The 14947-nt window shown below is 39.9% G+C and overlaps 1 protein-coding gene across 7 annotated transcripts; it reads right to left on the bottom strand.

Annotated features, from left to right (window-relative positions):
- Window positions 1-608: 608 nt before the first annotated feature.
- Window positions 609-14931, bottom strand: dedd1 (death effector domain-containing 1). Of its 7 annotated transcripts, none has more exons than XM_026183780.2 (6): window positions 14797-14931; window positions 14329-14429; window positions 12731-13251; window positions 12526-12645; window positions 11887-12027; window positions 609-2566 (listed from the first exon to the last, which is right to left on the bottom strand). In XM_026183780.2, exons 3-6 carry the CDS (start codon window positions 13200-13202, stop codon window positions 2160-2162), a joined length of 1140 nt encoding a protein of 379 aa, XP_026039565.1. In that variant the 5' UTR covers window positions 13203-13251; window positions 14329-14429; window positions 14797-14931; the 3' UTR covers window positions 609-2159. The 7 variants fall into 7 exon arrangements, with proteins under 7 accessions (XP_026039565.1, XP_026039564.1, XP_026039561.1 ...); XM_026183779.2 differs by having other exon boundaries at window positions 12526-12654; window positions 14323-14429; window positions 14797-14930; XM_026183776.2 differs by having other exon boundaries at window positions 12526-12654; window positions 14797-14929.
- Window positions 14932-14947: the final 16 nt, after the last annotated feature.

The following is a 14947-nucleotide window of genomic DNA, read 5'->3' as shown; positions in this document are numbered from 1 at the left end:
AGATCCTAACAGTTCTACACACCATTTTCACTTTGAATATAATAATATTAAAATATAGACATGACATGAATTATCGCTGTTAGGCTTTCATGTCTTAGTAAAGTGTGAAGCAATAGCTTGTGATAACAAATGTTTGTTTTTTTGTGGAGGGACAGAACATGATCAATATGTGAGGGTTAAATGTTAAAGCTTTAAATAACCTTAAATAAACATGATACCGTTATTATTTACAGTTACACTTTAGGTGCCATCAATAGGAAATTATGTTAGAGATGGGAAAAAAAATGGTTTCATGTCCAATTAATTTAGCACATAAATGGAAGAAGAAATTAAAGTGGCCAAACCAGAAACAGCAGTTGAATTACTAACATGTTAGAGGTACACGCTATTCTTGGGTTTCATCATGCCGATATCTTAAAGCAAGAACTAATTAAGGACATGATCCACGATGACCTGCATTCAATGGAGCACTTCAGACCATTTCAGGGCAGGGGGAGGGCACGTAATTTTCAAACAACTGCTCAAAATAACCTCAGAGTTGGGAGACAATTTCAGATTACAAGTGGTGATAGTTTCAGAGACGCAAACAGGTAATAAATGTAAACAGCTTTAGGCCATCAAAACTCTTTATTATTCACAGGAAATTATTTCTTATTTATAAAGATTTCCACAAAAAGAATTGACCTTCATAAAGTAAATTTCTTTAACAAAAATGTTCCCCTGATTGAATTAATCTTTCTTCTCATGAAAGAATACAAACACACATTAATTAATTCCTTTAACAAATACACACAAAAGTAAACATGGAAATCTGTCCATTGTCCTTTTCTGTGCCCGGTCCTGCAGAGACCTGCACTTCAGACAGTGTCTGCCTGCTTAAGTCGTGCCTGTATGAAGGGACTTAGAGTGAAGGGGCTTATTGATCGTCTTCTATGAGTGAAGTCCAGGCATTAGTTCCAGCAGGGTGAGTCGACAGCTGTCCATGAGCCACTCTACTGGGCCTACATAGCAGGGCTGAGTGGAGCTGGGATGTGCACTTTTGATTTTGATCTCCCCAACATCACTTCTATTGACCGATGCACTGTCCTGTGCCTTACTTGCTGAGAGAAGCACTTGCTGAGGCCTTGCTGGAAACCCGGACACAAGCCACTGTTGCATTATCCGGGCTGCCGTTGACAAGCTTGTGATGATGAATCTTCCATGGTCTGTTGAGACCCAGCCCTAATCACTGCTGTCATCTACTGGCAACTGCTGTATCCACTGACCACAGCAATCACAAGTTGGGTTATCATGGTACACAGGGCTGGAAATTCCAGTGTTTGTTATCTAGATATAGATGTGGACTCTATCCAAAGTTGGGTCAATCTGTTGTGAGAGCAGCCCACTTTTCCACATCTAATTTTTTCTTTGAAGACCAGAAACTTTTATTGGCAGGTTACTTTATACTTTTAACAGAATCCAATAAAAATAATTGTCAGTTAAAGCTATTATTATTTTCCAAACCCCCAAAGAAGTATCCAACAGTCAATCTTGACGTTCTGGTTAAATTGATCTTTTTGGATTTGGGAATTTTAAACTCATGCTGGAATCTGAAATGTCCATGGTTACACATTAAAAAAAAAAAAAAGTTAGTTAAATAAGGAGGTAGGGACACCCATGTGCTTTATGTGTTTGCGTCAACCAAAACTTAGTATTTTACATCATTTGTGGTAGCCCAGTTGCCTTAACCCTATTTTGTAAGACAGATAAAGCTGTGAGGGGCTTACCACTTGATCTGGTGACACAGGCTTGCTTGTTCCAGTTCTCAGAGACTAAGAAAAAAATCTCGATATATCCTGTGTCATCCTGATGTAGCACCTGTGCATGAATCCAAAGAAAAAAAATACAGTGATACATTATTATTTATATTTCATTTACAAATAATACACTTCCAACTAAAATTTGACAGTTCTTAAAAAAAAAAGAAAAGGCAAAAAGAAAGGCTCCTTATGAACACAAAAGAACCAATGGTGAGTTCTGCCATCTAGTGGTCATTAAATGGAATGCAACAAATGGAGGCCTCAAATGCTTCCAAGCTTGCCTGTACCCATTATTAATTACATTCCTCCCTTTTCTCTTCTTTAAGTTTAATATAATACACCCCAGAGAGTCTGATCAGTTTATGAATCCCAGTGAGTCTCTGGGTGCCCATCATTACTGGATGACATCATTTTCTTAGCTCTCAGCAGCCTTCGGCCCTCCTCGTAGTCGTCTTGGTCCACACTGATCAGCAGGCGCACGCCTTCGGAGCCCGCTGCGTTCCTCAGAGAGTCCGTGATGAATACTCCCTTCAGGGCCTCCAGCAGAGCTCCGCTCAGGTAGTCACTCCAGAAAGCCTCGAGGTTGGCCAGCTCCGTGAACTTGATGTCGCAGACGATGGATCCCAGGTCTCTGGCACGCAGCAGCGAACTCGCTTGACTGAACAACTCAAACTGCCGCTCCAGTGGCTGCCGCTTGTCCGAGGCGACGCCGTTGCGTAATGCCGATTCGTGCTCCAGGTATTCCGCCCGGACACGCAGGCGGATATCTGATAATGGCAGAGGGAGGAGGAAGTAATGATGGACAAAAGGGTGAGTGGCAGTGAGGAGAGAGAGTAATGGTAGGAAGAGCAGAGGGGAAGTGAAAAAGGAAGGAGGAAAGTGAAGGTTACCCAGAAAAGAAAAGAAAAAAAAAAAAAAAGAGAGAAAAGAGAGAAAAGAATGGATAGGCCCATGACAGAAAAGGAGGGGTGATGAAGTTGAAACAAAGACGGGGGAGAGAAAGAAACAAACATGAAAACAATGTTAAAAGATGGCTCATTCAACTTTGTGCAAGACATCAAGCAAAAAGAGATTGTAGGAGTACTAACTGGACTTAAATATTTGATTTTACCAAATCATGACAAAGTAAGTGAATACGGTGGTGGAACAGGGCAAATTATTTACGAAGGGCAATGGACTTAGACCAACCCATGTGAACTTTTGTGCTCAATACAGCTACAAGCCCCTCTCGTCTGTTTCAGTGAAAGATATTCAGAGCACTGAGAGAAATCGTCTTTAGCTCATCCGGCTGTGTAGATCCCTTTTCTTTTTTTGGATGGACAATTCCTTTTTAGGTACTTATGGTTTTTAGCAACATGACTGAATCAGAAGACGCTGGTGCATGAGAATTTTCTGTACGACAGCCAGCATGGTCCTCATAAATCACGGCTGTAGCGTTTGTATACTGAATATGATTAAATGAACTTGGCACCCTGAGCAAATATCGCAGCGGGGGTAACAAAAACAACTCAGCAGTGACAAGCCCGGGAGTGGCTTTTGTTCCTGACAGGTGTTTATAAAGGGCAGATTCATTCAGATCAAAATGGGTAAGGCTGAGAATAGATAGCGTCTGGAGTTCCGTAGTAACAGGATTGGTGGTCATGCAACAGCACAGCGAGAAAGATTAGAGGATACATACTGTACTGAGCAAGAGCAACGCTGAGATCATCTCCCATGTCATTAATCCAGAGCTCCAAGTGGGAAATCAGCTTCTGACGACTTTTGCTGCAACAAAAATCCATTTCTCCCATTCAAACCCCTTTAGCAGATGTAAACAGTATTTACCAGCAACATTTCTTCCAGAAACATTCGCATTAAGAGTCTCACTGAATTCATGTGCAGAAGCTGCTTTTTCATATTTGCATCTGAATGCATGATGACATTTTATGAAGCAAATAAGGAAGAAAAAAAAAAACTTACAAAGGAGCACTGTGACTAAAAATAAACAAAATGGCTCAAAGGAAAAAAAAATCAAATCCGCTTTAAATGCTACAACATGAAATACTTAATTTTGAAGGAATAAGCAGCACATGGTCACATCACAAATGTTTGAATGAAATGGACCCAGAGGTACTTCTAATAAACTCACGCTTGCCTCTGACAAAAACCCAGAGTATAAGGTAAGCATGATTACGAGACTGTCTTGAACTCTTCTTCATGTATGTACCAGAGGATTAGTGTACACTTTAACACACGCTTTGACTTGAGAGTCACATCCACCCCTCTTGCAGCCATGTTTTGTTTGGGGCTATAGGGAATGGCGCGAGACTCAAGAGGGATAAAGTTTGGAAAATGCCAACATTAGAAATGCAAATGTTGAATTAAACCATTGATTTTGCATCTCTTAACATTTGTAGAAGAGCAATAAGCAAACAGTGGCTTTGCATTCATGCCCCACAAGTCTGTAATTAGATTACTATAAAAACAGACGACTTGTTAGAAGGGGACACTAAATCAACACATTTTAAGCCATGTTTAAAATGTGTAGTTTTTACATGAAAATCATTTGAATGAAGGAAGAATGTTTTCTTCAAAAGGGATTTATGGTACAAAAATATAAAATGTCAAGATTTTTTTAAAGAAACCTTCGATTATAGTTCAAGTTTTGTTTATTAAATCATGTCTGTGTTACAATGTTTCAATAAATTGTGTTAGACTAAAATAACTTTTGTGGTAAATTCATTGGCAATACAGAAGCCAGACACATAGAAAAACTGTTGCACCAAAGATCATCATCACAGAATGTAAAACATCTGTAAAAACTATTCATTCCCTTTATATGTTCATTTAATATTTAAAAAAAAAAAAGTTGGGCTAGTACTATAAATGCATTACAAACACTTGAGTGATTTGTCACTGTAAAGTATTACTTAGAGAAAAGCTAAGTCACATGACTCATCAGTTTAATATCATGAAAAAATTTGCTCATCTCTATAGAGCACACTGTACTTGTGCAACATTTAGTGAAGAAGAGCACCAAGATGTCTACAGGAGGTCTACACAATCCTAAAGCTGACATGGAAACACTACCTATAAAACCAGCGGGCTACTATAGAGGAAGCTGGCATTACAAAAGTGGAGGATCCACGTGGAATTAGGCTTATTTTATGAATTCTGCCCACTGCTTTCACAAGTCAGTAACTCCTCACCACTACAAACACATTATCCCCACAAGTGTGATGGTGGCTGCGTCATGCTGTGTGGAGGCTTCGCTGCAGCAGCTTCTGAAGGTAGAGGGTAAATTGAATGCAGCAAAACTCCTGAGAAATCCTGAAGGAAACCCGCTGCAGTCCGAGTCACATACGTTTTCAACACAATAAGCTATAGTTTTTCACCCCAACAGATTTGTGTTGACTTCGAAACTCACACTTGTTGATCACTAGCAGGAGTCCATTGTGATTTAATGAAGTTATATAAAAAAAGATTACGTATCCATCGTTGTGGCAAGCACATGGATAAATTTGCAGTTTGAGCATTTTTGTGTTTTGAGGTGTGAACTATCATAGAAGATTAAACAGACTACACATAATCTAACTTTATACAATATTCAGTATGGATAGAGGAAAATATGAAGTTCGAGCACCATTAACAATTTGACCTTTTTGGATCATTATAGAGTGTGTGAGGGCTGAGGGTACAATAAACACCTGCCCTTCATGCAATTACTCTATTTATGGATGTCCTCCATTTTGCCTTCCCATTTCATACTGAGGAGGATGGAGGCAGAGATAGTGACAGTGAGGAGGCCATTTAAAAGCACAGGAACACAGTGATAGTCATTTTGTTAGGGTTACAGAGCACTTCACGCTTCATCACACATAGAGACATCCACTTAGACAGGACATTAGGAACCACAGCTTTCATTTTCTCACTTTAAACACCAAGTCCGTTTGGCTCCTCATCTCACCCCACCAAAAGGAGGGAGGGGGGAAAAGAGAAAAAGTTTAAGTACCCATTTACGAGGAGTCACTTGGCACGGAGAGCTTCAACTCTTTATCGATCCGTTTTTCTGTTGAACAACTGACCAAGAGAGTGGAGAGTTAGGGGGGTATTGAGAGACAGGCAAAATATCTGTGTCTGCCTGAAGAACTTTTTCCCTATAGTTTAAAAAAAAACAAAAAAAAACATAAATCCTCTGTACCGTTTTGTGTAGTTTGAATATTTACTGTTCATTCTCTCCTTCTCTTTGTGTGTGAGGATATAGTTTTCCTGACACACAGGGTGCTCTGTTTAGAACTGCGAACACAGACAAAGGAGAGAAACAGACAAGCACAAGTGGGTTGCATAGTGGTTAAATGGACTGTTCCTCCCCCAACATCAAGCAGGCATGGCACAGCAGTCACTTCTTAGTTTTAATGAGGCTTCAGTAAGGCCAATAGTTTGCATTGGCAAATTAATCAGCTCAGAAATGCATTTACTGCTCTGAACTATAACAAGGTAAAATCTAAATGGGATACTTGGATTACCCTTACCTTGACCAAATCTCTTAACCTTATCTTCCGGCCCTTTATTTGTGCCGCACCGTTAATCAACAGTGCTCATTAAACCAAGGAAGGGCCTTTACAAGCACCCCATTTAGACACAAAAACACTACTGAGCTGAATGTGCAAACACCTTTAAGACATTTGTAACAGCAGTTGTCATTGTCAGAATGTAATTGAGATACTTCACTGAAAATGACCTAAGAGATGATGAATGGTGACAAGAAAGAGTATTTGAGGTCTGTTCAAATGCTATGGGCCAGCATTGGACTGAACTGCCCTATCTATCTCTGCTCCATCTTGACAAACGCACACCAGGGCTCTCACAGGGCACAGAGATAAGATACAGCATGAGCTTCCTTCAGCAGAGCACTGTTCGGTGATTTTCCCCAGAACGGCTTGAGTAAAGGTTACATGGACATTTTTTTCTTTTTTTTAAAGAGCTGTCTGTTGGCAGCCATTTTAGATTTGGTGCAATTGAATACATGGCCTTACAGAACAGGACTCTATGCCCAATTAGGATTTTTTTTTTGTCTCTTGAGCATCCAGAACTGGCATCGTGATGTTTCAGTTTGCCAAAATAATATGAGTCAGTTCAATTCACAGGGCAGCCATTTATAAGCCTTGCACGTCTCCAATGGGTTCATATGCAGTGCTGACTCGCATTTTCACAAACATGTCCAACACATTTCTGTTTCCACTTTGAGTTAAACTCTTCAGTGTACTTGTTCTAATTTTATTTTGTAAATCCTAATTTATCTCACCATGACCTCAGTCAAATATAACCTAAATCTCTGTTTGGGTTAGGCATCAGACATTACGTTTTTTTAATAAATGACCAGAACAGCTTTCACTTCTGCATTACTACTGAAACTTTCACCACAGCTAAAAACCTCCATGATTTCATCTGGTGTCATCCTCTTTAATAACATTTAGAAACTGTACTGTGTAACATGAGCAAAGGTCAGGGCTGGTGCACAGTGGCCATTTCAGAATATGAATCATTCAGACTGAACAATAGTAGGCTGGAGCAATTTGCTTTAAGTCTGGTGGCTTCCTTGACAGGCTACTGAATTTTATTAAAGTAGCAAAGTTAAGCAGACATTTTTCTGTAAGCTTCCACAATAATCTTTCTGCATGTTGTCCAAGACAAAACTAGACTTGTGCAACTTCTCTCAGCTCTCTTTTTAGGCTTTAGCCCATGACTAGAGACTGACCAATTAGGTCTTTCCAGAGAGAGAACTGGCTGTTGTACAACGAAGGCATTCACCACCCTTCATACGATGAAAAGTTTAATTAACTGTGAAAAGTTCTGCAGGAAAATCTGAAATGGCAGCTCTAAAATGGAGGACAGACTGACTCTGACAGTACACATACTTGCTGTATTTTTCCTCGGCTACTACGCTGCCAACTTAATTTTCCTGTAAGATTGAACTGTGCTGCATTGGTTTCCCAGGTTGTGTACGTAAATTAAGGTTAGACAATGTGATGAGTGGCTATGTTGTCAGTGTGGCTAACAGTTTAGTTTTCTTTACAGCTAAAGGTTTTCAGCTATGCCTAATTCAATGTCCTTTTCTTGCCCATATAAAGCATCTGGTCATCTGGTTGGAAGAAGTTAGTTTCATTCTTTTCCCAAGCCTTACTCACATTTACTGGAATTTCTGCTGGACATATTTGTGAAAATATGTTAAGTTCCCGTGATTTCAAATATTGGGGAATTTAAAATACTTTCGTTACACGCTTCCCCTTTCGGTATGCTTTGAGTAAAATCAAACTGACTCAAGGTTTTCCCAAGATCACTGTACAGTCTTTGGGTTTGAGACTTACTGCTGAGGACTCTGGTAGTTCTGTGAAACACTGACACCAATAACTCTTGTCATTAATAGGCAGGAAGCTAAAAATCTCAAATAGAAGCTTTTTTTCTTCCACAGTGCACAAGACTAGAGAACATTACAGGATGATTTTTTCTGTTAAAGCAGATTATGTTTTCTGAAGGAGACAGGGTAAGGAGCAGCTACATTATGATACACAAGCATCGTATACAGAGCAAAGTGGCAGCACCAACCCCTGCTGTAACAAGGGGGAGAGCCTCTTTTACCTTAGGCATCGGCCCAGACTTGTGAGAGAGCGCATGACTGAGTTGATCGCGCACACTGCAGTATGTGCAGACAGAGTGGAGTGACAGACTTTTTTGTTTTGTTCCTCAGTCTCCATGATCCATTGTGTCTTAGGTTACTCGATCTGAGTCACATTCTTGAGTCAACCTGGTGGAATCAAATGTGGAGTCAAGACAGCAACAGTTCATAGTCACAGGCACATCACTCATCCTGAGTAGCTAAGAAAGGCTGTCCTTAATGATTTCTTCTTCTTTTATTTTTTGAATGAAGTGAGAATCATCGGGCTTTTGTTGTAATGAATATTTCTGACCAACAGGCAAAGATGGACATTCAAAAGAAGTTTGGGAAAGTCTACATGAATGACTAAGCAAACGTCACACAAAAGGGAAACTGATGTTAGTGTTATCTGTCTTTTTGTACCAAGACAAACTACCATTGATTTCTTAAAGGCAGGTAGTAGTGGAAATATGGGCAAGGACGTTGACAATGGATTACATAGTGCAGCTTTTCAGTGGCGTTAAGACAGTTTCAAACAACTGCTAAAAAGTGATTTTTGGGGGATATGTAAGGTTTGACAGTTGTCAGAACCACTCTGGTTCAAGCTTAGCAATAAAGCAGAACAATGGCTCTATCTGGTAGTGATTGGACTGGACACTTATATTGAAAGAAAAGGGAATAAAACAAAAAACAAAAAAGGACAAGACACAGCCTACCAGTGAGCATTCTTATCAACAGCAGCAGCTGAACATAGTCCAAAAGGTTAGAGAAAAGAGAGGTGGAATGAAGGGAAAAGAATATAAAGGACTCCCACAGGGAGAAACTGATAAGGCAACAAAACTCTGATGTTGTATGTTTAAAAACGACAGTTAAAGGGTTATCATTAAGTCTCAACAAGATCATAGTGTACCAACAAAAACATAATGTGGAAATGCTTTAAAAAAAAAAAAAAATCAAAGGGAAGCGCATCACATTGAGTTCTCAGACTTAAAAGTAGCTCTAGGATTTTTAAGCACATTTGGTACTAACATAAAAAGTATGAGCGCTGTGGTCTGTACAGCACAGAGAGCTTTAGGCAATATTGCAGTCCGGATTTTTCACCAAATGTGACACTGGGTTGAAAAACAAAAAAGAAGGAAAATAAAAGTTTCCTCAACCCTGGAACATGTTTGGACTCTGTGCAGCTCCAGGAAGAGGTAAAGTACAGTGGCCTTTGCAAGCACACCATCTTCCACATTTTTATAAGTAGGTGTGAATCTAGTGTACCGCTCTGTGCTATTTAGGGATGGGAATCGAGAACTGGTTCTTGTCAAGAACTGGTTCCCAGTAGTCTACTTCCTTCAAATCGTTAGTCTGCCTGCCTATCGACCCTGCTTATCCGTTCTTGCACTCTTGCTACATTCAGCTGATTTAGTTTATGTGTAATAGGAGGAAAACAGTAGTGCAGTTTATGACGTGAATATGGACATTTCTTTTATTTTTTATTGTATAAAAGGATGAGAGCGCAATGGTAAAGTGGAGACTGGGACAGAAACAACTGCCTTATACTGTTAACGCAACTTCAACATTCCGCAAGCACAGCATGCTAACGCTAAGCTAAGCGGTAGGGCTGCACGATTAATCGTTAGAAAATCGCGATCTCGATTCATACTTATGTGCGATCTCATTTCCCATTTCCAAATGACAACGATTTAAAAAAAAAAAAAAAAAAAAAAAAAAAAAAGACGACGACGACTGTACCGCATTTTGATCCGGGACGTACTCTGCATGAAAACAAGCGCTCACTCTTCCTGCTCAACAAATGACAAGGGCGGAGCCTTATACCACGTGATACAGAAGCTGTGCCGTGTGATGCTAAAATTAGCAGGGAAAAAAACAACAGAGAGCACGTCAGGGATGACGAGAAAGTGACAGGAGAAAATCCGTCCCGGTCAACCACCCAAACGTCAATAACGGGAACCTTATACAGCGCTTCCCTATACCCGTCGAACTCCCGCAGGCACAAAGAAATTACGGAGGCTATTACTTATCACCTGACCAAAGATATGGCTCCCATCAACACTGTGCAAAACGAGGGATTTAGGAAAATGATCAACACCCTAGACAAACGCTACACAGTGCCGTCCCGCAACTATTTTTCTATTGTTGCACTACCTGCTCTATACACGCAGTGTCGAGCAACGGTGGAGACGGAATTTCAAGCAGTACGACATTTTGCGGCAACAACAAAACGTGAGACATTTGTTGTTTTTATGTTTACTTATTGTTTTTATGTTCAGTCTCAACTGTTACGAAGTTGATGTGCAGTTAATAAGTGCAATAAATATTTATACTGGAAAAGAGAATCGTGATCTCAATTCTAAGCCAAAAAATCGTGATTCTCATTTTATGCAAAATCATGCAGCCCTACTAAGAGGAACTCAGAGTGATGCTAAAGCTGAGTGAATGCTGACTTAAGCCCAGCACCATGATAAAGTGAGCCATTAGTTATAGTGAAGCAGCCACTGCTGAACTTCAACAGGTAACAAACTGATGAGCAGTCATACTGCAGTCTCCGTTTCTACAGTGGAATCACCAAGACGATTGCTTTAAAGTCTCTTGGTGATGGTTTTTTATCTTCGACTTGCATTGTCGGCTTTGTGTTCATACCTAAATACTAAGAGAAAGATCACGTTTGTCCTTATTAGGATTTGTGATTATGAGACGGTCAGTTTCAGATCATTTTACAGAGTAACACTAAAGTAATGTAACAAGTAGTATAACAAATGTCTTTCTCCTGGAAGTAATTAAATAACGTACTGCATTACTTTTAAGAAAAGTGTTCTGTGAAATATGTGCAACAACTTTTTAAATTTATTTTTTTGAGTAGTGACCCCAACACTGATCACAACAAAGAGGGGAAATGCCTCCAACATGCACAAACATTTCACCACCTAGTTAATTACGTACGCAATTAATTTGCATGAATTTGATATGCTGCTTAGAAGTGCTGGCGACTCTCAAAGTGGAGGCAATGAGAAATCGATAAGGAACCGAATCAATAAGCAAAATCGATAAAGAAATCGGAATTACTAAATTCTTATCAATTACCATCCCTACTGCTATTTAATTTGTCCATTTCTCCCAAGTCTACAAATAACATGTTAAATTGTATGCTAACTTTTAAACACGAATCTTCTTAAGCATGAACTTGGCGCTTTTATGCATTTTTAAACATTTTGGCATTCAAGATTTAGCATAGATAAACAACATCAGAATTGAAGAAACTAAACAGGAAATATGATGATGCCAGGGAGGTGTTAATAGGCTGAAAATTATATTCTCGTCTGTTTAAAGAAGGAAAAATGAGCAGCAGGGGTAAATAGCAGGATGAAGGTACCACAGAAGACAAGAGAAAAAACAAAAAAATAAATAAAAAGAAAGACACTTTGAAAATGCATGAGTTGCACTTACCACAGGACACTTTTTGTGGCGCTGGTGGTGGAGGCAGAGGATGACTTTGCCTGCTTGTTTTCTTGGACTTACGGCTCCAGCCATTTCCCCTCTTCTTCCTCCGCCTACTTGCACATGGCCCAGCCACAGGAGTGTAAATACCTGACAGAAAACATATTGACTGAGTTCAGGGATGCAAGACAAAAATAACAGCAAAGGACTATTTTTAGCTTTTCATCGAAATTTTACTGCTGATATTTGATCACAACTTTCAACAAGAAAAATGCCTGTTAAGATCATGGTGCGTACACAGCGTTCTTCCCCACACAAGACACAGATCCAAAAAAAAGGTTTTAACCACCAAAAATTATTTTTTAAATATTATTATTTTAATTAGGATAATAATCACTGACATATATAATAGTCAGAAATACACAAAAGGCACCGATTTATGTGGGAAAAAAAGTAGCAGCTTCCATGCCTTAATTTATATTTTGCATATAAGCAGAGTCAATCAGGCTAAAGAAGGCCAATTCTGAACCACAAAAGAATCTGGTACACACACACACACACACACGTTTTCAAATCATCATTAATCAGCTTGAAGACACTTAAGAACGTACTTCAGTTTGGCCAAATACTAAAGAGCAGTAAACTTACCAGTTTCTAATTGATGTGCGAAAGATGTAAGAGGAGTTTCGGTCTCCCTGCAGCTGCTACTTATTCCAGAAGTACACACCGACTCTGTGCTTTCTATCTCATACCTCTGTCCAATTCTCTCTGGAGAAACTGAAAAGCATAAAAAACACATAATGGCAAACTATTTGAGATCAACTACAGCAGGACATAATCTCAAGATCCTCACCTGTCCTCCTTTTCTTGTGGGACACTGAGGGTAGCAGGTCATGACGGGTAAGGACTCTTAGAAGTTGCAGTAGTGGTGCCAGGTTTCCATCACTAAAGTATCCTCTCCTCTCGAGCTGTAGCAACAGCTCAAGGCCACTCTTGGGTTTTGGGTCCAAAAAGGGCTGCTGTGACCCCGTAGGCTTTAATTGCTGCCATGCTTTTAGTAGCTGTGGACTTGGGGCCACACCTGGATCATCTGGATTGTCCTCACGGGGTTCAACTGTCCAGCCTGCGGGATCGAGAGGATGTGTCGCGGAGCAAGTTTCATTCAGAAGGAATGACAGGACTTCAATGTCAGTCTCGGTCAGCTGAGAACCAACTACTTCAAAGACTTCATGGAGAGACAACATCCCATAGTAGTTGAGGCACTCTGTTTCATCCCAGTACAGTGAATCCCTGAGTGGGTACCCTTGATGATGCACTGCAGCCATGGTCAGGATTTGGCTATGGACCTTTCCCACGTTTCAGCCAGTGATAAGACTACAAAAACAAATAGAAGAACAATTACTATTAAAGTTTTTTGATGTCTAACAAGATACATCTGAGTAACCATATAAACCAGATAAGTAGGGTTGGGTACTGAGCTGGTGCTGTTGAGGGAACCAACCAAAATATGTCAGTGCTACTGTTAATCAGCACCAAATTCTGGTGCCAGAAAAAAAAAAATCTGGGTTAGAGAAAGAAAGAAAACAAGATGTCAATAATGCTACATACTGAAGAGGAACAAATGACAGGGCAAAGGTAGCGGTAGAATGCTGAAAGCATTTTCAGGTGTGGTTACATGTTTTTTAAAAACTCTCTAACACTTGTAGTGCAAAGTCCAAAGCAACACATCTAATCTGCATTTACACCTGGTCAAACAAAAATAGAGCTAAAGCTGAAGAGTGTGCCATATTTTCTAGCCTGAAAGCCAAATTCACTAGAGGACCTGCAGCTTTAACTCTAGCGTAACTGTAGCCAAAGTACAACTAATCGAACCAATGGATGATGAAGCTTTTAGTGAGACATTGACATCTTCTTCAGGTAAAAACTAGGTAGCTGGACAATATGTCAGAGAAACGGGGCTGTTTTCACTGCATTTGTTGACATTTTTACTTTTCAGTACACATAATGCATTGTACTCAGCGTTCCTGTAAAGGCTGCAATTCTCATTTAACAGGCTTGACCTCGAGTTCCTTCCATGTTCTATACTCCTACTTTTAATTGCATTACATACACTAAACAATGTCATCTGTGTCGCTGTTTAAGCTATAAAACGCCGCTCCAACAAATCCCGTGTAGCTACATATAAACTGCATTAACCACTAAACTGTATTCATCTATAAAACATAGCAAGCCGTTTGTGCCATGTAACACAGTCAATGATCATGTTGGCGTAATACTGCAGCGTTACGCCCGTTCTCTAGTCTCTACCATTATATGGCTGCATCAGCTAGCTCAGCAGTCCTTGCCATTTTCACCATTTTCACCCTCAGCTCGAAACAGTTTTTAAACGCGTAACGGAGAACCCCCTTATAACCACTTTATTTCCATTTACGCTCAGAAACGTACACTAACCAGTTGGAAGCCAAAGATATTAGCCGTTCTTCAGACGCCCAGTAACAACCGGTGGAGCAAAATTTTCCCCTTTGACAAGTTATGTAACCAGTCACGTTTATCTGTGGAAAAAAGCATAACAAACATCAAGAACTGCAATGCAAACAGCGGTTTAGCCAAATAACAAACCTGAAATTAACAGGTGTGCTACATTTCTATATACGCACTGAAACATATAACAGTAACTATAGGGTTAAAATATATGTATATATTTTTCCTCTATATGCATTACCGATAAATACAAAGAACAGAAATGGATATCGCTTGCTAGCTACTAACGTTAGCTTACTTCAGCTTTAAATTGGCTGTAGTATCGACAAGCATTGGGTCACATACATGAAAGCGTGAAAAAAGCACCAGTAGATTAATATTCAAAGCATTTTAACGGGATATTAATCAAGAAACCCAAAGTAACTGGGGGCGACTCACCTCCGGGTGGGTTGAATGATCTAGTAACTTCCACAGCAACGTGCAGTTCTGCACTACGTCAACGCTGAGGAATTGACCAATCACAGCCCCCTGACTTCCACGGCGACACCCAGTCACGTTTTTGCTCTCGCTGATCTTTTGAACTGATCTG

This window comes from Astatotilapia calliptera, chromosome 11 (assembly GCF_964374335.1).
Source record: "Astatotilapia calliptera chromosome 11, fAstCal68.1, whole genome shotgun sequence".
Taxonomy (NCBI): domain Eukaryota; kingdom Metazoa; phylum Chordata; class Actinopteri; order Cichliformes; family Cichlidae; genus Astatotilapia; species Astatotilapia calliptera.
The sequence above is the reverse complement of the archived record's forward strand: the minus strand, read 5'-3'. Positions and strand labels throughout refer to the sequence as shown.